The 22,480-nt window shown below is 52.7% G+C and overlaps 4 protein-coding genes across 4 annotated transcripts; 2 read left to right on the top strand and 2 right to left on the bottom strand.

The window, feature by feature from the left end:
• Positions 1–50: 50 nt before the first annotated feature.
• Positions 51–3,365, bottom strand: VTN00DRAFT_2881 (uncharacterized protein; the record flags this gene model as incomplete). Its single annotated transcript, XM_069429136.1, has 1 exon — positions 51–3,365. The coding sequence occupies one exon, from the start codon at positions 3,363–3,365 to the stop codon at positions 51–53; it is 3,315 nt and encodes a 1,104-aa protein (XP_069283293.1).
• Positions 3,366–4,266: 901 nt separating this feature from the next.
• Positions 4,267–6,657, top strand: VTN00DRAFT_2882 (uncharacterized protein; the record flags this gene model as incomplete). The annotated part of the gene is made up of 4 exons (XM_069429137.1): positions 4,267–5,637; positions 5,691–6,023; positions 6,089–6,341; positions 6,416–6,657. The coding sequence occupies 4 exons, from the start codon at positions 4,267–4,269 to the stop codon at positions 6,655–6,657; spliced, it is 2,199 nt and encodes a 732-aa protein (XP_069283294.1).
• A 1,331-nt stretch (positions 6,658–7,988) lies between these two features.
• Positions 7,989–14,328, bottom strand: VTN00DRAFT_2883 (uncharacterized protein; the record flags this gene model as incomplete). The annotated part of the gene is made up of 2 exons (XM_069429138.1): positions 7,989–8,474; positions 8,533–14,328. The coding sequence occupies 2 exons, from the start codon at positions 14,326–14,328 to the stop codon at positions 7,989–7,991; spliced, it is 6,282 nt and encodes a 2,093-aa protein (XP_069283295.1).
• Positions 14,329–15,713: 1,385 nt separating this feature from the next.
• Positions 15,714–21,398, top strand: VTN00DRAFT_2884 (uncharacterized protein; the record flags this gene model as incomplete). The annotated part of the gene is made up of 3 exons (XM_069429139.1): positions 15,714–16,236; positions 16,297–21,230; positions 21,288–21,398. 3 exons carry the CDS (start codon positions 15,714–15,716, stop codon positions 21,396–21,398), a joined length of 5,568 nt encoding a protein of 1,855 aa, XP_069283296.1.
• Positions 21,399–22,480: the final 1,082 nt, after the last annotated feature.

The following is a 22,480-nucleotide window of genomic DNA, read 5'->3' on the forward strand; positions in this document are numbered from 1 at the left end:
CGACCAGAGCGTTTGTTCTCGTAAGCCACTTTCATTTGCAATTCAGGATATCAAGAAATGCTCGCTTCGTGGAAAGGAAGGACGCCCAGCCGCTCGATATCTGGTGTAGAAAACTCACTCTCTGGATAGCTAGTCCTGCCAATGCTTCGATCCTCACAGGTGAGGTGATTGTTGTAGAAGTCCTTGGACTCGGAAATGGCGGGTTTCAAACTGTTAGAAGAAACTGCATGTGTTCCATGATGTAATTGCTGCGGATCGACAACTAAACCACGTCGACGAGGGACAAAAAGTGCATCCCGACTGCTCAGTTCGGAATGGCTTGCGCAATTCATAGTCATAAGTGATCCAGAAGGGAGTGGAGAGTGATCTGAAATGGGCACAGTATTACCGGAGAACGCGATGCTGTCGCTGTCCTGGTGCCTAGCCAAAATTGCTTCACTATCCGGAGAGCAATTGGTCATGCCGGGCGTCTTCACTGCTGCCATTTCGGATGGGACTTGCATATCAAGCACCTTGGAATTGTGGCTGTTTTTTGATGCCTTACGGGCGTGAGAGGCAATGTTGTCGATGGTCCTAGGGGTCATCTTATTTCCGCCGATGTTTTTGAAGTCTTGACCAACAGGAACACTGTTGCCCTCTCGGGCGGCTGATGCTGCTGGGTCTGCAGGCGTACAAAATGCGGTCGTATCACTCACATTATTGGGTTCTGGGCCATCCAGGATACGATGTAGCGAATTGGCCGCAGTAGCAACACTTCGGTCAAACCGTTGTTTGCGCGCTTCCTGCTTCTGCATAGCTTGAGATTTTGGAGGATGGATAAGAGGATTGACTTGAGAAACACGCTTCTCCTCAGTTGGTGGATGTCGAACTGTACTGCTAACTGGCGCTCGTGCGAAGCGCGAAGACCGCGGGGCACGATGACCAGGAACGTAACGGGCAATACCAACCTCGTGAACGCTATTTTGCTCGTTAGCATTGGCAGCTGGAACTTGAGCATCAACACCTTCGACTCGATCCTGAGCATGCAGAGGCCCTGAAGTCAAGGTGCTGTGGGAGCCAGCTCGTGAGGGAGTCCTGCCGCTGGCACTGTCACTTGTTTCATTAGCTCCCTGTGTCGACAATGGTAGCTGCGACTCATCAACATATGGCTCTCCATCCGAGGCAGTATTGTTCTGCTTGGGAATATCAATTTGGCCAGATTGCTGTTTCGTGCTAGCTTCTTTGGCTCTAGCTGCTTGCTGAGACAAGGGAATCAATATGCTGTCTGCAGGATGGACCCCCTTCCGATAAGTGTGATTTGATCCTGAAGGCACCTGAGTAGTAATGTCTTCCTTTGCGGCAGATGGCTGTCGTGCTGAAGTCGAGGGCCACCGGCTTCCGCCGGGATACGGCGGCGACCTCGTATGAGTCTGTGTTGACCTCTCATGACCACGACCGGAAAGTTGCAGATTCAGCCGATCCACAGCCTCTGCGAAGAAATCTTCACCTATGTCGCCCTCATCGGTGCGCCACTGCCAACCAGCCCCTGGAATCTCTTGAATGCGATTGATTATGGTGTGGGCACGGCGAAACTCATCCTTAATTGCCAAAAGTCCATGGTAAGGAACAGTCCTTGCAACATTGTGATCAAGTTCGAATGGGTCTTCAATAGCCACCAGGAATCTGTGTCGATTTCCTTTTTGGTCGACTTTGGCAGCAGTCCAACCCTTTTCTGCTTTGGAGAGAATGCCGCCCCGCGTACGGATTGAGATGACGTCCCTAGCCCAGTTGAACCCACCGTGAGGCGCGTTCCGTCCCTGGCTCCCATAATATGCAAAAAACCCACGAAGAAGGTCACCAACAGACTGACGATTGCCCAAGATTGGATTGACCTTGGCTCTTGCCTTGATCTCGGCTTCATCATTGAAAAATCTAACATCATAACCGTCAACAGTGGTGACTTCCTTTTGCCCAGGAGGCGGGGGACGATAGTTGATCTGCAGATTCGGAATAAGCGGCGGGGTGACGATATTTGTAAGATAATGAATCACCATGAGAATGTATCCATAGGAGCACATAGTGCCATGGTAGGGACTGTTGATCTTTCGTGCTTTGGCCCATTTCTTCACAAAAACACCAACTATGCGGACACGCTCATCGCAGAGTGAATAGCAACGGAGCAGTTCGGAATTGTAAATCGCGAGACGACTGGAGAAGGTGATGTCGCATTGAATCCCAAAACCTGACTTGGGAAACTCGAGGTCGCCCCTATGCTGCCGAGTACCGTCATCAACGTGACCGCTGTCAGGGTTGACTCGCGCTTTCTTAGTCTCCCAGGCTTTGCGCTCCGCCCTGAGGGCTTCCAGAAGCTCTTCAGACGGCTTTTCGCATAGCTTAATGACCGGGACTCGGGCATTTTCTATCAGACGAGCACCGAAACCGGCATCCAAAAAAGCCTTTTCGAGGATTCGGGGGCACTCGTCTTGGAGCTCGCGCGGAAAGCTCGAAGCGCGAGTGGTCATGGCCAAATCAAGATCTGCACCAGGGAGACCAAAGCCGTTGCGCAAACTACCGAAACATTTAAAGTCAATGCAATCTGGACCCGCAGAAAGACCACGACTCTTCGCGCAAGATGTGATAGCTTCTCGTGCTATTTCGGTAAGTCGTGCCCTCAGAGCCTCTTTGGGTTTAAGCTCGGGTGTGAGGGATTCGAGAGTTGGAATACCGACGGCCAGAGAGTCTAGATAGTTGATCTGTAACTGGACCTTTCGTCTGGGATCCGACTGCTGGTCTCCAAATTGGGTTCTCGGCGCATATGCATAAGAGTATCCCGCGCCGGCAGGAGTGACCGATAGGCGCTGGACAGCTGGGGTACCAATTGGAGAAATGGTCTGCCGAGTGACGAGTCCACCTCGTCCATGTTCCCGGGGATATGGCCGTGGCTGTGTGATCCTCGCCCCAGCGAGCCCATTTTGGGTCAATGTCTGATTAGAGCTGTCGAGCCCCTGAGAAAGACAAGCAGGCTCGAACTGACAGTCTGAAACTCCTTGATGTGGATTCACGCGAGGAAGGGCCCGTTCCGGAGAAATTTGAGGACTAACAGAGCTCACTGGCCCACCGAAGGTCGTACTCACGGCCGAGTACTCTGACCGTTGCTGAGCTTGAAGCTGTGCGCTGGCACGGAGCAACAGCTGATGGAGATGTGGGGAGATGTTGCTATAGTTTTCGGTAGAAGAGCGGCTGGCATTGACAAATTCGCCACGCGCTGGTCCATCGACGGCTGGGTTAGAAGCTATAGGAGCACCCGGAACCGTCCAAGTAGTCCACTCCCCGGGCTGCCATGTAGCCTGTGGGAAACCACTACCAAACTGAGCTGGTTGGGCCATGGTGAAGTAATACACGAGAGACGTAGTCAAGTCTGAGGTGTGTGCAAAAGAAAGATAAAGTAAAGAGCAGAGACAAAGCAGATTCCTGGGATCTCAAGTAGCAAGAGGTGAAGATGTGAATGGAGAGGGATAAGTGGGTGAGAGTCAGGTCAAAGACCGGCGCTCAGCCAGGTGGATGAGAAGGTAGCAAGAGAGAAGCAGAATAATAGAACGTGTGAGAGAAAGTCAATGAAGGAAGATCGATGGCTGGTGACGGCAAGAAGCGACAGCCAGGGCACATGTTTGTGGGCAGCAGGAAAACGGAGAGAGCCAAAGGAGGCAGAAAGGGGCATACTCAGCGTCGCTGAGTGAATGCACTTTATGACAGAAGTCAGTCTGGGGAGAGTTCCCAGCAATCTGGGGATAGAGCAGCGGAGAACCCCGTCTGGGAAATATATGAAGCCATTCACCTCAAGCGCGGACTACGCCGTTTGTGGTAGGCTTGCCGCTCGCTTGTGCCTCGCTTGGTCCGCCTATCTCGTCTATTCGGCCGTCAAGAGTGATTAGATAAGCCGCAGCCGCGCCTCTGGCATCCCGCATCATCACATCTCGCAGGACCGCGGCGAGGCTGGACAAACAACAACCCCGTATACGCTTCCTGCTTCCGCACCTGCGCATCCATCTTCGGTGTTTCTGGGATCTTGCACCCGGAAACGCCGCCCCTCGGTGCACGTTTTCTTCAAATGCTTCCCTGTTGTCGATCCCCCTCAGCCTTTGCCATCCAGTGATTATCTTCCCTTCGTTCCTGGACTCTTCAGGAGGATCTGGTATTTTTCTCGGCGAGCTTTTTACGCGCGTGGCGTATAATTCCCCTCACGCGGAACATCGTCTTTCCCTAATACTTCACATCTAGCCTACGACGATGGCGACGCCGCCTAACCCGTCTGCTGTTCAACCCCCTGCAGGCCCGAACGGGGCTCCGGTGATGAGAATCCGCCGCCCAAGGCCAGCAGATCCGCTGGTGCGTCCGAAGAAGAAGCCTGGGCCAAGACTTCCGGATACTGCGCCGCCCAGGTCGACGACAAATGGAACACTGCCAGCTAGACCTGCGCCATCCGCACAGGCCGTCTCAAATGTGCAGCAGGGATCGCAGCAGGGCAAAGCAAGGCCTATACCTGCAGGAGATGACATGACAGTGAACGGATTTAGCGGACCCCTCCTTTCCGATACCTACGTCGACTACCCGCTAGTGACCACGAAACGAGCGTGGCGGGAAGGATTGAAATTTCATGTTGCCAAGTTTGCCTCCAAAAAAGTCATAGATCCGCGCGATGAGTCTCAGTTTACTCGACCTGTCCGGCTCCAGCGTCGTGATCCTCGGGCGAAGACACACGAGGCAGATGGTGACAAGGCCGAGGGCGCCAAGAAGGCAGCAGAAGGTGGTAACGTGTTGGACGATGCTGAGCGTGAAGAGATAGAAGCACGGAAGGCTGCTCGGGAGAAGGAACGTGAACAGAATCTTGCTCAGATAGCTCCCTCCGTCACAACGACGCAAAGGCGGTCAAACGTGCCCAAGCAGAAAACCCAACATGTTGCTAAAACAGACATGACTCCAGAAGAAATCGCCAAAGCACGGATCAAATATGAGGAAGCTTTGCCTTGGCATCTGGAAGACTTCGACAATAAGAATACGTGGGTCGGGAACTACGAAGCTGCTTTGTCAGAGACCTACGCGATGTTCGTGCTCGAAGATACCGGCAAAATGAGAATGATTCCCATTGAAAAGTGGTACAGGTTTAACGCGAAGAATCAGTTTAAGACTTTGACTATTGAAGAGGCGGAAAAGTTCATGGCGAAGAAGATCAAAGACCCAAGGTGGTTTATGGAGAAACAACAGGAACTGGCACAGCAGAAAGAATTGGAAGCATACGCTAAGCAGCGGAAAGTATATCGGGGGAAAGCGGGCACCCCAGCTGCAGGCGAAAGCTTGGAGGCCGACGAGATGGACTTCGAGGAGGATCGGTTCGCCGATGACGAAGAGCACGATGGTGGTCTCTTTGACGAAGATGAGGAAGCGAAGGCGGCCGAGAAAAGAATCAAGCAGGACCAGTTAAAAGCGAATGTCTTCGATCTTAAAGATGAGAGGGACTATGAGGAGGAGGAGCTGAGAGAAAAAAGAGAAAAGGAGGCACGAAGGATCTTGGGTAAGCGTGTACGGAAAGCACTGCAACGGCGGGAGAAGAATTATGATTACAGCAGCGGGTCCGATGTCAATCCTTACTCTGAGGACGAGGTATGTCTTACTGCTAACTTCTCGCCTTCATTGCTAATCACATGTCTCTGCAGAGTTCCGATGACACAGAAACGGAACGTCTTAAGGAAGAGGAGCGAAAAGCCGAAGAAGATAGATTGCGAAAAGAGAAAGGCAAAGAGTCTGATAAGAACTCAGGAACATCTACAAAAGGCACCAACACGCCTTCTGGCCGCCCAAAACATACAGATCCGCTGAAGAAGACCACTGGTCTCGCGGCTCGGAAACGGCCTGGTTCTCCGAATCTATCAGACGCGAGTGGGACCGATACTTCTCGAAAGAAGACCAAGAGCAAGCATGCCTCGTCTCAGCCTACTCCACAGCCTGGCTCACGTCCGATGTCGCCAGCTCCGTCAACTTCGCTTCCGGTGGGTTAAACCCTGCGACACTTGTGTTGACCAGCAGAACGAACCTCTTCGCTAACTTTTCGCAGGTTGGTACAAAACGTGTGCGAAATGTTCCGGGTGCAGCTGCAGGTTCTGGTAGTGATATTGAGGGCGGTGCTGCATCAGGAGGGGAGATGAGCGAAAGCGGTAGGAATAAAAAGCTGAAGCTTAATCCGCCGGCTGCCGGCTCGCAGAACGGAACCCCGCAAGGATCCAGGTCTGGTAGCCCTGCGCCTTTGGGAGGTAAAGGGGTTGCGGGAAGTCGCGCGAGCAGTCCAGAAGGCGGTGCAGCCGTGAAAGGTAGGTTTGATCTAGAGCCGTGGATCGGCGGTTTCAGAAACACCGGTATACTGATCATATCCTGCACTCCACAGGTCAACAACCCCGAGTCTCAACCCCCGGGCCAGCGAGCCAGCAAGGTTTCCCCACTCCAGCGGAGATTCATGCTGCTATTCCCCCGTCCGGCATCCTCAGCAGCGACTTGCTCAAGATCTTCCGTCCCCGCATCGGCGAGTCGAAAGAGAACCATCGTAGGTTCATCGCCATTGTCAAGGACGTTGGTGTTTACGGAAAGGAGGACCGCTTACTGCGGCCTGGCGTTTTGAAGGAGAGTTGATAAAGCTCTATGCCTTTTAGAAATGAAGGAGTTCACAAGTACGTGGTGCCGGTGCTTAAATTATCTTGCACCCGGGTCCTTTATTTTCCATTTTCCGTGAGGATATGAACGGCGGTAAAGGAACCTGCAGAGCATAAACATCTGTCATCGGGATGAACTTGCGGCGTCATAGATCTAGTATATGTGAATAGCCAAGATCCAACATAATGTATGCATATTCCCTGAGTATCAATCATCTCAATAACACAAGTTTGATCCTGAAGGTTTATTTATAGGCCAACAGAATCCGGTTGTTAAGATACTGTTGAGACCACCAATTTGTGGATCTGCCATGCTCTCTCTGCACGGTGCCTCTCAACTCTGATAACTTGCACAGGAGGGTGCTCTTTTTCTTGTACCTTTCAGTCCTCCTTATTTTTGACTTCAAGGGTTCATGTGGATAGGGGTAATGTCATTTTACTTGTAGTTGACAGCTATGATGAGCCTTCAGAAAATCCCGCCTCTCCCTTGGGCTTCTGCATGCATTCCCTGTGTAATTACTAGTAATCTTTTCCTTGTCAGCTGGTCTTCTGACGACATGGACCAAATAGTAAATATTGGTGTATCGTCCCCCCCCCCCCCCTTCCCTTTCTTTCTAGCTACATTAAAAGTGCAGTTCATGTACAGTAAGCAGTATGTCATTTTTTTTTCTTTTCATACCACTCCCACAAACAAAGCAGCAAATTCTTCGGATGAGTCATCTGCTTGCTCGACTCGGAAGAAGGATGAGGACTACTCTGGTGGCTAAGAACACGAGGGAGTAGAGAAACATCGGCTCTACCCAGGAGCGGGGTAATGGCTTCCTTCCTGTTGACACTGAACACTTGGACATATTGCTAGAAGATCCTTCTTGCCTGACATTCAGCTACACTCTACATAACCCGGCGAAAGCAATGGTTAAGTGGCCGGGGCTGATATTTCATGCGCAGAGAGCAGGCTTGATAAAACAGCTTATAGGGCTTCCGTGATCAAGATCTGATGGCCTAGTTGTCACTAAATGTAAGTTTGGGCAGCGCAGGTCTTGGAGAGTCGGTTCAGACCAGTCAGTGTCTGATTGATCTACCAGCTACAATGCTAGGGGACGACCCGAATTAGCTAATAAAAATAGTATCAATGCCTTACGCTGCTAACGACATGATAGAATCTGATATAATCCTAACCGTGCAACACGTCTCATTGCGATTGATATTCATGCAAAAGAAGCCAACATAAAAGGGCATTAGAGTAGATTATAGATACTCATCACTGGAAGAAACATTACAAGAAAAGACATGGCGTAGGCTAATACAATTCTAAACAGTAGTTGTACCGGTCTCACGTGCCGTACTCTCACCTCCGTCCTCATACTTGTCCCAGTTCGCCAGTACGTTTGCGATCCGTGGCGAGTTCGTCAGTCTGTAAACGTCCTCAAAGTACTCCTTTGTCAGCTCAAATGGTCTTGCAGTGACGTTAGGAATGTATTTCCCAATCAGCTTGGCAGGGTCGATGGTGGACTTGTTGATCTTCTTGAGCAGGAAGGACCGGAAGGGCTTGACACCGGAGCGGAGGAATGTGCTGTGGAATGGCACGTCGATTCCCTTGAGAGGGATAGTTGCGAAACCACGCTCCAGCGTGAGAGGCTTTGGCTTTGCCTCGGTCTGTTTGACGCATTCGTGGATGATGTTCACAAGATGGGCCTTGACATCATCAAGAGACATTTTCTGCATAAGAGCTTGAATGTCTATCTTCTGAGCCTTGAGAACATTGAGGAGGTTGGTCAAGCAATCAAGAGCGCGAAGCTGAGATAAACGTTAGCTAAAGCTGACAATCGTCTAAGATGGCAGGACGAGTACTTACATCACCAGCAGCAACATACTGCATGTTTGCAACGTTATAGTTGACAATTTCCAAGAGCCAGCCTGTCTGTTCGGATATATTCTCAACAACGTACTGCAGAGCCTGCTCGTTGAACGTCTTCGAAATCCGGCTGGGGTTCACAGCGCACATGGAGTAGTTGGAGCGGCCTTGCTCGTCTCGCTCCACGGCAACCTGCATAGTCAAGCCACGATAGAACACGACGGAGACCAAGCTCTCAATTGGCATGACGTCGGCGAGGGCAGCCAGAGCAGAATATTCGCCGAGCGAGTGCCCAGCAAAGCTGCTGTCCCTCTGAACAAGGCCCTTGGAGCGCATGTCTTCAAAGCTTGCCTTCTCCATCAGAGTCAGTGCAGGCTGTGTAAACTGAGTAGCGGACAGAAGTCCGGTAGGCGACCGGTAGGTATAGGACGTAGTATGCTCGTCAACTTCTTTGAAAATCTTCTCAGACTTGATCGTGCCATCTGCATTCACCGACTCAAAGGTCATCGACATGTAGTTTTGACGGATGGCCTTGCCGCGGGGACCGCCAAAGTAGATTGTCAGCTCCTTGGGGTTGTTCTTCACGATGTCGATGATGGAGAATCCGTAGTTTTCCAGGAAGTGTCGATCCGCCCGATCCCAGACTTCTTTGGCGACAGGGCTGCTGGCATAAAGGTCCATACCCATACCCTGCTCCTGCGAACCCTGTCCGGTAAATACGTATGCCGTTACGGGCTGCTCGACCTCTGCCTCACCAAGAAGAACCTTGTCTTCGGTCTCCTTGTTGCTGGCTTCGACCTTGATGATCTTCCGGCCGGCAATCATGCCGACGTGCTGGAGCTTGACTGCAATGTCGTCATTCGGAAGTACCATTCCGACAAGAGAAGCATGGAAGCTGCGAACGCGACCGATGTTGTTCTCTGCAGCCCAAGTCTCCACCAAACTCCGGACAGCAGCGCTGGTGTACATGCCGTGAGTAATTGTACCAGGAAGATTGGCGTAGCTGGAGAATACGCGTGAGACGTGGATCGGGTTGTAATCTCCAGACACCCGGGCATAGGTCTCATTTGAGGCAGGGGCCCGCAAGACGAGAGGAGTCTTGCCGCTGAGCGGGATGGGGTTTTCGAAATGAACCGGCTGCTCGATTGAAGAGCCATTCCTCTGAAGATAGTCGATCACAGGGTTTCCGTGCGAAGTCCCGGCCTCATACTCGACAGATGCGACCTGAATGATCTCCTTAGTCGGCAACTCAAGGAGAACCTGACCCATGGTCTGAACACTGCTGAAGACGGACTTGTTCTTAAAGCGGACAAGGCTCTGGAGACGGAACGTGAGGGTCTGGCCCAAGAGTTCAACATCAGGATCATCCATGCGGAACCATTCCTTGGAGCGGAGGACTGCGACATCCTTCGTGGAGGCGAGGTGGACCTGCATGGGCACCTCGTCTTTGCGTTGGAACGTGTTCTCAAAATCGGTATACGCTCCTCTGTAAAGGAACTGGCTGGTAACATGCATAATTGGCTTGCCGTCCCTTTTGATGGTGCCGCAGACTTCAACCATCTTCCCGGAATCCTGATTGATGACAGCGTTAATCTGAGCCGTGGTATCCAGAACGTCTCCAACCTTGAGAGGCTCAGCTCCCGGAACCATCCTGAAACCGTTGGACAGATGGACAAGCTTCAACAGGTCGCCGTCAATAGTCCTAGGGAAGATAGGCTTGGTGATGGCCTTCCACCCGACAACAATTGCGAAATCCATGGGAGCAAAGACCTCCTTTCCTGGGCGATCCACGAAGGCCTCGCCGGTATTACCGACCGCATGGACGAAGTCTGCGATAGCCTGAGACGTGACTGTTTCCCGTCCACCGTCGAAGATTGCCGTTGTTGGGGTATCGAAGGGAACATCCTTCTCACCAAACCAGATACGGTAATAGAATTCTTTGATGCGGTCGTTGCGTCCGTCCATGACTTCTCTAATAGGGGCGTATCCTGTCTCGGGATGGTAGGTGAACAAGAAAGAGAGAGGCACAACACCACCTTCCGCTGTCCGTTCCTCGAATAAGGTCAGGGCTATCTCGTTCTTGCCAGTCATAGTCACCTCGACCGTCTTTACAAGCTTGCCAGACGAGGACGGTTCCTTTACACTGATCACCGTCTTGGAGGGTTCGTCAGGATACGCAATCTCGACGTACATACCGCGGGTCGGAGCGACAATGCGTTTCATTGGGTTAGTCTGGAAGCGCTGTCCCTGAACAAAGACCTCGGAAGTGAACAGAGCATGTCTCCAGGAGTACGTTTTGCCAGCGAGGAGGTGGAGCCAGCGCTCAAGATCCGGCAGACTTGCGGAAGGAGACGATGACAGTCGGTATGCAATCTTGTTGGTATCTTCGGAGACAGTGAGTCCGTCGATGTCGGGCTCATTGTCGGACTCGCTGAGCAGTCGACCGCCAAAGTACTCGACAACTGGAACCTTGCCCTCATCCCCACCATAGACGTCTCTGATCAAGCCCTTGATGTGGTCATTGTGGATACCATCCAAAATCTCCTTGATTGGCTGATCGATTGTGTTCGAGTACTTGACAGCCATCGGGCCCTGGAGGATACAAGTCCTGCCGACATCCTGGCCTACAACAGCCTCCAAGTCCTCAGACTGCCAGAGAGAATCCTTTTTGAACCAGAACTCGAAGTTCTCGTCAAGAGCTGGTACGAAAGGAACGGGTTTCTGTCCACGTCGCTGGCAAAGGAGAAGGAAGTGCTGGACATCTTGAGCATTGATCAACTGGGTAGAGGCTTCGGGGTATGCTGACAAGATTTTGTCCACCGTTGGGTAAGGGGTGTCAAGCTCTGAATAGTTCTGCAGAAGGGAAGGCTGTCCCTCGGCTGAGGTGAAGCGCTCTTCAACACGACGAATGAAGTCGCCGGTCAGCCGCTTCAGAGAGTCGTCGATCCACCGAGACTCATGCTTGACATACATGAGCTCTACCATGCGGTGAACGACCTCGGCGTAGGTCATATCTTCGAGGTCAACAGCCTCTCCAGCAGAGTTCCGGCCAAACCAAACCTTCTGGAAATCATCGTTCAGCTTCTTGATGATGTAGTCCCGGTGTTTTTTGAGTTCCGGCACGCGCTTCGCCTTGTCGAGGCTGAAGATCTTTTGATCCATTTCATGCCAGAACAGGACACCTCTCGTGGCAAGTTTGTGGATTGGCTCGCCCATCTCAGAAAGGACGGTTATGACGCCACCAGCAGGGCCCTTGTATGTGTTCTCCCACTGATCGTCATCAACACCGGGGGCCTCAACGATGGCTTTCTTCGCATTCTTCGACGTATGCGCCTCCTTGGCCGTCATCATACGGCTACCAAACATGCATCCATCGAAGGGCATAGGGGGGTAGCCGAAACGAGAGGACCAGGTACCAGTCAGGTACGGGTAGGTGTCCTCAGAGCCGCCAAAGCCACTGCCGGCAATAAGAACAATATTATCACACTTCCTAATGCGGCTGTACATCTGCAGGATCGGCTGGTGAAAGTCTTCGAAGGAGTGGTGACCACCACCACGACCGCCAGTCCACTGGAGCATGATGGGGAATGTCGGGTTGGCCTTGGCGATGTTGATAACCTGTTGGATGGCATCTATGGATCCAGGCTTGAAGGAGATGTGCTTGATGCCAAGCGTCTCAATGTACTCATTTGCGACCTCAAGAGATGGCACACCAGCACCAATTGTGAGACCTTCAATCGGGACACCATCCGCTCTGAGTTTGCCAATGAGAGGAATCTGCCATCCCATGGCGCGGGGGTTGACATAGATCAAGTTCACCGTTATACCGCGGCCCGGAGGAATGGCTTTCTCGATCTTGGTGAGCGCTTCGGTCATGGATTGAGCATTGTAGTAACCACCTCCCGCGAGTTCGATCTGGTAACCTGCATTCATCGTAGCGGCAACAAAATCCCATGGGACTGTCGTTGGAGTCATTCCGGCAACCATAACTGGCGGTACTCCAAGGAGTCGGCTCATCTTGGTATCGACGAAAGTCTGCCCGACAGAGGTCTTCACCAACCGCGGGCCATGCTCTTTAACCCAGTCGACTGCATATTTCACAGCATGCTCGTCACGGTCGAAAAGCTCGGGCTTGTAGCCAACTTCAGCGTTGGTGCCATCCATGGAACCGGCAAGGATGACACGGACACCGGTTCCGTCCTTGTTACGGTTCGTAAGTACTCCGAGGCCAGAGATTCCGCCGGGGCCAAAATCAACAATGTGGGTGGCTCCAGGGAAGACTGTCGCCTTCTCCCAATTGACAGGATCTTGAGTGACCATTCGGACTAATGCCGGGACGATATTCTCATCGCCCAGTTTGCTCACATCCTCACCGGTATTCGTGTCGTAGAGCGGAATGGCCAACTCCTTGGCGGAGATCTTTATGTCTTTCAGATCCTCCAGGACGTGGTTGTAAGCCGCCGACAAGTACTGGCTATGGAACGGAGCAGTAATGGGGAGGAAACGGTTAACGAAGCGGACCTTGCGCTGCGTGAAAGGCACACGGTTCTGGTCCAATCCAGTAGGGGCCTTGACCTTGCGCAGACGGAGATTCAGACCATACAGGGACATTGGAGGTCCCGTGACGACAAAATTACGGGCGCTGTTAACAAGAGAAATCGCAATGTGCCTGTCGGCTGGAAGATGCTGATTCGTCGCGTCAATGTGTTCCTGAACAGCTGCCCTTGGGAGGTCCCGTATGGAAAGCATAGGAGTAGGGGCACCCTCTCCGTTCTCCATCGAGTCCTGCAGGGTTGACGGCGCAAGAGATGTGCGGGGATAGGCCTGTTGACTACGCAGACCGATCCAAAACAGCATCGTCAAGGCATTCTTCGCTGCCTTCCCGAAGGATTCCCACGTAGTGGCAGTGGCGATGGCTGCCGCAGCGACCACACCCTGGGAATGACCTGTGGTGCCGCTGAACCTCTCGAGGATCTCACCAGGCTGCCTTCCCAAGACCTTGCAGGTGACCATGTAGTGGGCCAACTGAACGAGACCTATGAGAGGGAAACTCACCGGAGCAGACACCAGATAGTCGGTGTCGGGCTGTGAGTCGCGGTCGTGAAGCCATTGGAGAATGTCAAGGCCCTTGGAGTAGGATTTGATGGCTTCCGGTTCGCGGGATAGAGACTGCAGCAATTCCGCCGATGAGGAAATCAGATCTTCCACAAAGGACGGGTATGTGGTGTAGATCTCTCGGAGTTCATCAAAGTACTCCTCAATGTTTCCTTGACCGCCGAAGACCGTATACACGCTGGCCTTCTCCTCTGCAGCCGCACGGAGCAGTGCGGAGTCATAAGGCTTAGTGGGACGACTGGCCGCTGCACGCCCAGCGTAGTATGCCTCCACAACCAACAGCTTCTTGGCTGTGATGCCCGGAAGGCTTGCCGCAACCGCGTGGACATCATTGCCCCGCATAAACGCTCGCTCGAATTCGTTCAGGGCCAGCTTCAGGACCTCCACGTACAATCCCTGGGCATCATCCTCGCCCTCCTCGACCATGTGGGCGACATGTCCAATGTATCGGGCGACGAGTTCTGCTATCGATGACGGCTCATCATCCTGCGCAAGCTCGTCCGTCGGCTGTGGTAGTGAGGCGGTAAAGGTGTCTTTGAGCTGGGAGGCGTGAAAGTGAAGGGAGGTAGGGACGAGGAAAGAAAACTCGAGAGATCCATGGCTCAGGATCAGAGGACGCAGCGACTGCGAGGAGCGCGGGGTATTAATGCCCGTCTGAGGGCCAGTTGATGTTCCGTACATGTCTCCGTGGCGGGATACTTATTGGAGGCGTACTTGTGAAAGGCAGGTGAATGGAAGGGCCTGCAATCAAACGGACAGTTAGTACAACGAATAAGAGTTTCTCAGAGAAACAATGACTGAACAACTGAATACAGATTGATGACAATGAGGAGAAAACTGCAAACTAGCGTACCTGACTAAAAGAAAAATGCCCTTCAGCAGTCCTCGACTAGGCGAGGTTGCGAGCGACGCGGAGCTGCACCTCCAGCGAAAAAAAGATGTTGGGAGAGAAATACAATGTATTAGTGAACAGGAACGGAGGAATTGAAGACCCGTGGAAGAGTAATCAAGACCGTCCACACAACATAAGCAAATTATTCCTTGCAGGCCACAGGAGCGAGAGACGCTAGGGTGCAGCGCCGTTTGTCCGGACGAGAGGAGGCAGACTCAGGAAAAGATGAATTGGCTACAGACAGCACCAACAGCACTGGCGGCGAGAGCCCTCTGGGGCGGGGCCAGCAAAAATGATTCTAACTTTGTGAGCTGGTTGAATAAGAAACAGCTCCGATTGGGCATAGCGCGCAGCGGCAGCTCCCCAAAACTCCAAACGGTTGGGCTGGACCGCGCCAGTGTGACCGTACGTGACAGGATGCGATGGCCGACCCAGTATTGCTCTTTGTTCTGTATCTTCTCTCGAACATGTCAAGCAGGATGATGTGGACAGGCGTCCGCGATGACCAGCTCAGCGCACAGTGCATGGTTCTCAACAGTGATGAGCAAGGACCATCACTATGGCCGTTTCTATGCCCTAGGGCTGCTGGCTTGGCACAATATCGCCCTCCAGATCGTCTCTTCACCGACGCACATCCGGTCACGGTAATAATACATCCCAGAGTCTCAACCCCCCGGTCCACCGTGTCGCCCGCTCCAGCTGCAGGTTCAGTTGTCAACCATCGTTGGCCCTGCCCCAACAGTCCACGGCTTGCTCTCCCATCAACCCAGACTTCCTCCCTCTTCTCTCCCGCCTCTCCTGGCCCCGACTCTTCTCCACCAATCTCATACTAATCATCTTGCCTGTAAAGTCCCCGGGTTGTGGTCCCAGAAGGCTTAGAGGCGCTCCCTTTCTCGGTCCTCTGAACTTTCCTTGCCACGCCATGCTCCTCGAGTAAATAATAAAGTCTGGTCCACTTTACCCGAGATTGACTTTTTTCTTTTTGGTTCACCACCTTTTCGGGCTGCTGTTCAGGCCCGACTTACGATTCCTCGACTTCTCAGCACCCTTTCTCTCCGCTCGTTGTCCTTTTGCAAAGGAGGTCACCCTCGTGCGCATTGGGGACGATTCTCCTCGGGGCAACTAATCACCTACCCCGTCGTATATTTCTTGATACCCTTCCGTTTCCTACACAATGCGCCCCGAAGTTGAGCAGGAGCTCGCCCACACCTTGCTGGTCGAGCTGCTGGCATACCAATTCGCTTCCCCAGTCCGATGGATTGAGACCCAAGATGTCATCCTCGCGGAAAAGAGGACGGAGCGGATTGTAGAGATTGGCCCGGCTGATACCCTGGGTGGCATGGCAAGACGGACACTTGCGTCGAAATACGAGGCCTACGATGCTGCAACCTCAGTCCAGCGACAAATTCTCTGCTACAACAAAGATGCAAAGGAAATTTACTACGATGTCGACCCCATTGAGGAAGAGGAGGAACCCGCTGCTGGCCCTGCCGGTGACACTCCCGCTCCAGCGGCCCCCGCTGCCGCTGCCGCCCCCGTTGCTGTTGCTGCGCCTGCACCCAGCTCAGGACCAGCTCCTCCAGTCGAGGATGTCCCCGTCACGGCAGTCGATGTGTTGAGAGCGTTGGTTGCGCAGAAATTGAAGAAGGGCCTTATGGATATCCCATTGAGCAAGGCCATTAAGGATCTTGTCGGAGGCAAGTTGCACGCTCCAGGATCCGACGCTGACAGTGACAACTGACATAGTTTTTAAATAGGTAAATCCACCTTGCAGAATGAAATCCTTGGAGATCTCGGAAAAGAATTCGGTTCGACGCCTGAGAAACCGGAGGACACCCCTCTCGACGAACTGGGAGCCTCCATGCAAGCAACGTTCAATGGTCAGTTGGGCAAGCAGTCGTCTTCCTTAGTGGCTCGCTTGGTGTCATCAAAGATGCCTGGTGGGTTTAACATCACTGCCGTCAGGAAGTATCTGGAGACTAGGTGGGGATTGGGCCCCGGAAGACAAGATGGTGTCCTCTTGCTCGCCCTCACCATGGAGCCCGCTTCTCGTCTTGCTGCCGAAGCCGACGCCAAAGCATACCTCGACGACGTAGCAAACAGGTATGCCGCCAATGCTGGAATCAGCCTTTCTTCCCCAGCATCTGGTGGGGATGGCGGCGCCGGGGCTGGCGGCATGATGATGGATCCGGCTGCCATTGATGCGTTGACAAAGGACCAGCGAGCGCTGTTCAAGCAGCAGCTCGAGCTCATTGCAAGATACCTCAAGATGGACCTCCGAGCTGGTGACAAGGCGTTCATCACCTCCCAGGAGACCCAGAAGACGCTGCAGGCCCAGTTGGACCTTTGGCAGACCGAACATGGCGACTTTTATGCCTCCGGAATCGAGCCAGCTTTTGACCCGCTAAAGGCCCGAGTGTACGATTCCTCCTGGAACTGGGCTCGCCAAGACGCTTTGAGCATGTATTACGACATCATCTTTGGTCGACTCAAGGTTGTGGATCGGGAAATCGTCAGTCAGTGCATCCGCATTATGAACCGTTCCAACCCCTTGCTCTTGGATTTCATGCAGTATCACATCGACAACTGCCCGACTGAGCGGGGTGAGACATACCAGCTCGCCAAGGAGCTTGGCCAGCAGCTCATCGAGAATTGTAAGGAAGTTCTTGGTCATGCTCCTGTGTACAAAGATGTTGCCATCCCAACGGGACCTCAGACAACCGTCGACGCTCGAGGAAACATCGAATACAAAGAAGTTCCTCGGGCCAGCGCTCGCAAGCTGGAGCACTATGTCAAGCAGATGGCCGAGGGCGGCCCGATCTCTGAATACAGCAATCGGGCCAAGGTTCAGAACGATCTGAAGAGTGTCTACAAGCTTATCCGCAGACAACACAGGCTCTCCAAGGCTTCCCAGCTGCAGTTCAACGCCCTGTACAAGGAGGTTGTTCGTGCTCTTGCCATGAACGAGAACCAGATTATTCCTCAGGAAAACGGTGCCGCCAAGAGGTCTGGCCGTAACGGTTCCAAAGTTAGTCGCGCCGGCAAGGTAGAAACGATCCCATTCCTACACCTGAAGAAGAAGGAGGAGCATGGATGGGAATACAGCAAGAAGCTCACTGGAATATACCTTGCTGGTCTCGAGTCTGCTGCTCGGTCCGGTGTCAGCTTCCAGGGCAAGAATGCTCTGATGACTGGAGCTGGAGCTGGATCTATCGGTGCCGAAGTGCTGCAGGGATTGATTAGTGGCGGTGCCAAAGTGATCGTTACGACTAGTCGATACTCGCGTGAAGTCACTGAATACTACCAGTCCATGTATGCGCGCTACGGTGCCCGCGGCTCACAACTCGTTGTTGTTCCTTTTAACCAAGGAAGCAAGCAGGACGTGGAGGCTCTTGTTGAATACATTTACGACCCCAAGAAGGGTCTCGGTTGGGATCTGGACTACGTTGTTCCTTTCGCTGCTATTCCGGAGAATGGTCGCGAGATCGACAGCATTGATTCGAAGTCGGAGCTTGCCCACAGAATCATGCTCACGAACCTTCTCAGACTTCTTGGCTGCATCAAGATCCAGAAGCAGGAACGTGGCTTTGAGACCCGACCGGCTCAGGTTATCCTGCCGCTCTCCCCCAACCACGGCACCTTCGGAAATGATGGATTGTATTCGGAGTCCAAGTTAGCGCTGGAAACACTATTCAATCGGTGGTACTCTGAGAGCTGGAGCAACTATCTCACCATCTGCGGTGCTGTCATTGGCTGGACCCGCGGTACTGGCCTAATGAGCGGCAACAACATGGTGGCTGAAGGTGTAGAGAAACTCGGCGTTCGCACCTTCTCGCAGCAGGAAATGGCTTTCAACTTGCTCGGTCTCATGGCGCCAGCTATTGTTGACCTTTGCCAGAACGAGCCTGTCTTCGCTGACCTGAATGGCGGCCTTCAGTTTATTCCTGATCTGAAAGACTTGATGACTAAACTTCGCAAGGACATTATGGAGACGAGCACTGTTCGCCAGGCGGTCATGAAGGAGACAGCTATTGAGAACAAGATCGTCAACGGCGAAGACAGTGAGGCGCTGTACAAGAAGGTTATCACCGAGCCCCGTGCCAATATCAAGTTCCAATTCCCCGAGCTGCCCAAATGGGAGGAGATCGAACCCCTCAATGAAAAACTCAAGGGTATGGTCAACCTCGACAAGGTTGTCGTCGTCACCGGTTTTGCAGAAATCGGTCCGTGGGGTAACTCTCGTACGCGATGGGAGATGGAGGCATATGGCAAGTTCTCATTGGAGGGCTGTGTTGAAATGGCCTGGATGATGGGCTTGATCAAGAATCACAACGGTCCTCTCAAGGGCAAGTCATATTCTGGATGGGTCGACGCGAAGACCGGAGAGCCCGTCGATGACAAGGATGTGAAGGCGAAGTACGAGAAGTATATCCTCGAGCATTCCGGTATCCGACTTATCGAACCCGAGTTGTTCAAGGGATATGACCCCAAGAAGAAGCAGCTGCTCCAGGAAGTTGTTATCCAGGAAGATCTCGATCCCTTTGAGGCTTCCAAGGAAACTGCTGAAGAGTTCAAGCGTGAGCACGGCGACAAGGTCGAGATCTTTGAAATTCCGGAGTCTGGAGAGTACACCGTGCGCCTCAAGAAGGGGGCAACTCTTCTCATTCCCAAAGCGCTCCAGTTCGACCGTCTGGTCGCCGGTCAGATCCCAACCGGCTGGGACCCGAAGAGGTACGGTATCCCTGACGATATCATCGAGCAGGTCGATCCAGTTACCCTCTTTGTTCTTGTCTGTACCGTCGAGTCTCTGCTCGCATCTGGTATCACGGATCCGTATGAGTTCTACAAATACGTCCATCTCTCCGAAGTTGGCAACTGCATTGGTTCCGGTATCGGTGGTACCCATGCTTTGAGAGGCATGTACAAGGATCGGTATCTCGACAAGCCTCTCCAGAAGGATATCCTGCAGGAATCTTTCATCAACACAATGAGTGCATGGGTTAACATGTTGCTTCTCTCGTCTACCGGTCCCATTAAGACTCCTGTCGGCGCCTGTGCAACCGCTGTCGAGTCGATCGACATTGGCTATGAGACGATCGTTGAAGGCAAGGCTCGCGTCTGCTTCGTTGGAGGTTTTGATGACTTCCAGGAGGAAGGTTCCTATGAATTCGCCAACATGAAGGCTACCAGCAATGCAGAGGACGAGTTTGCGCACGGCCGTACTCCACAGGAGATGTCTCGCCCGACCACCACAACACGCAATGGCTTCATGGAGTCCCAGGGTTGCGGTATGCAGGTCATCATGAGCGCTCAGCTTGCTCTGGATATGGGTGTTCCTATCTACGGTATTCTCGGATTGACCACCACGGCAACTGACAAGATCGGTCGCTCGGTTCCCGCTCCTGGCCAGGGTGTCCTCACAACGGCCCGTGAGAATCCCGGCAAATTCCCATCGCCACTGCTCGATATTAATTACCGTCGCCGACAACTGGAGCTGCGCAGGAAACAGATCAAGCAATGGCAAGAGTCAGAACTCCTGTATCTCCAGGAAGAGGTTGAGGCTATGAAATCTCAGGCCTCGGAGCCGTTCGACGTGTCGGAGTACATGCAGGAGCGGATACAGCATATCGATCGCGAAGCTATTCGCCAGGAGAAGGAAGCTCAATTCAGTCTCGGAAATAACTTCTGGCGGCAGGACCCTCGTATTGCCCCCCTGCGTGGCGCTCTCGCAACCTGGGGTCTCACTATCGACGATCTCGACGTGGCCTCGTTCCATGGCACTTCCACTGTCGCCAACGACAAGAACGAGTCAGATGTTATCTGTCAACAGCTGAAGCATCTCGGACGGAAGAAGGGCAATGCTGTCTTGGGTATCTTCCAGAAGTATCTCACTGGCCACCCGAAGGGTGCAGCTGGTGCATGGATGTTCAACGGATGTTTGCAAGTTCTCAACAGTGGTCTCGTACCTGGAAACCGCAATGCGGACAACGTCGACAAGGTCATGGAGAAGTTTGACTACATTGTGTATCCAAACCGCAGCATCCAGACCGACGGTGTGAAGGCATTCTCGGTCACCTCATTTGGCTTCGGTCAGAAGGGTGCCCAGGCTATCGGTATCCACCCCAAATACCTTTTCGCAACCTTGGACAAAGCGCAGTTCCAGACCTACAAGGCGAAGGTGGAGGCTCGCCAGAAGAAGGCATACCGATTCTTCCACAACGGATTGATCAACAACAGCCTCTTTGTCGCCAAGAACAAGTCGCCGTATGAGGACAACATCCAAAGCAAGGTCCTCCTGAACCCCGACTATCGTGTCACGGTGGACAAGAAGACTTCTGAACTCAAGTACCCTCCCGTTCCACCGAAGCCCTCCGAGAAGAACATGGAGAGCACTCGACAGATGGTCGAATCTCTCACCAAGGCTACCGTAGGTGAGGACTCCAAGGTTGGAGTCGACATTGAGAGTGTCCAGGCGATAAATATTGAGAACGACACCTTCATCGAGAGGAACTTCACCGAGAAGGAGCAGGAGTATTGCCGCAAAGCGCCCTCTCCTCAAGCATCGTTCGCTGGACGGTGGAGTGCGAAAGAGGCCGTGTTCAAGTCCCTTGGAGTTTGCAGCAAGGGTGCCGGTGCCCCACTGAAGGAGATCGAGATTACGAATGACCAAAATGGAGCGCCTGTGGTCACGGTAAGTAGCTTCTCTGAGGCCATATTTCTCGGTCATTCCGCTAACGCGTCCGTCTAGCTTCACGGTGAAGCCGCCAAGGCTGCCAAACAGGCCGGGGTCAAGCAAGTCAACGTCAGCATTAGCCACAACGATTCGCAAGCCATTGCAATTGCAGTCTCGAAATTCTGATACCTCTACTCTAGCCCTAGATAGATAGATGATAGTTACGATAACCGGCCTATGAATGTGCTTAGGGGCTGGGATGGAATGATAGATGTACATGTATGATGTCTAGGACCTGGTCTTACCCCTGCATGTGGTTCTGTCGCTTTTCTTGAAATTAATAATGGAAGAGTTAGATAGTTTAGATTTCTTATTTTGTCACCTTTTATGCATTCATGGTTATGGATGACTGAATTTTCGCCTATTCCACTATATAGTTGCGATTCATGATGTATGTAGTACGGGTTATCAGTCCAGAGCATCAAAATACCTATAGAATCCATCGAAAGCAGGGTGCCAAATGTTCCACCTCTTCGAATTTGGGGTTCCGTGGCGATGAGGGCCGGTGCAACATGACTCAAAGGCACTGGGTTTCCTAGAGAAATCCGATGCGTCTTGCGTCTCGGGTCCTGCAACGCGGCGTGTTGATCTCCTGCAAGATGGCCCCGGAACCACCGACTCTGTTGCATTTGCTTATCTCGCATCAGTCGGCCATCCTGGGCTGCTGCCGACGAATGAGAGAGATGTCGATGCGATCTCTGTGTCAATAGGCACTGTCGATCTGAGCCTTCCAAATTACCAAGCGGCTGCACTCTCACTGTCGCAGCGCCACGAGGTCAAGCTTGTTACGAAGTTTCGATTCCTTCGATTGCATGCATGCATGCATCAGCTCAACTTCCAGGCAATTCAGCGACCGGCTATTATTGCAGCGCCTGTGGTCTGGTGTTTGGCCGGTGTTTGGCCGGTGTTTTGGCTTGACAAGACCGCTTCTCTTAGTCCTTGCAAAGGAGTCTGGAAAAGCTTTATTATTGTTATATTATATATCCGGCTGAGACGTTCCGCGCTCTTATCTACTCGTCGTTTTCCTTCTCAAATCTGCGCAAGTCTTGGGTTTCGGGAACCTGTTGGCTTCATTCGGCTCGTTACATGCGGCTTCTCCAGTGATTGTACAAGGTCCCGTGTCTGTGAACACCAGCAACCTCTTTCTAGAGTCCCTCTTGACTGACGGCGGTTCGTGGCTTAGCGGGAAACCCAATCATCTTTGCCTA

This window comes from Thermoascus crustaceus (genome assembly GCF_041956765.1).
Source record: "Thermoascus crustaceus strain CBS 181.67 unplaced genomic scaffold VTN00scaffold_11, whole genome shotgun sequence".
NCBI classification, from domain to species: Eukaryota; Fungi; Ascomycota; class Eurotiomycetes; order Eurotiales; family Thermoascaceae; genus Thermoascus; species Thermoascus crustaceus.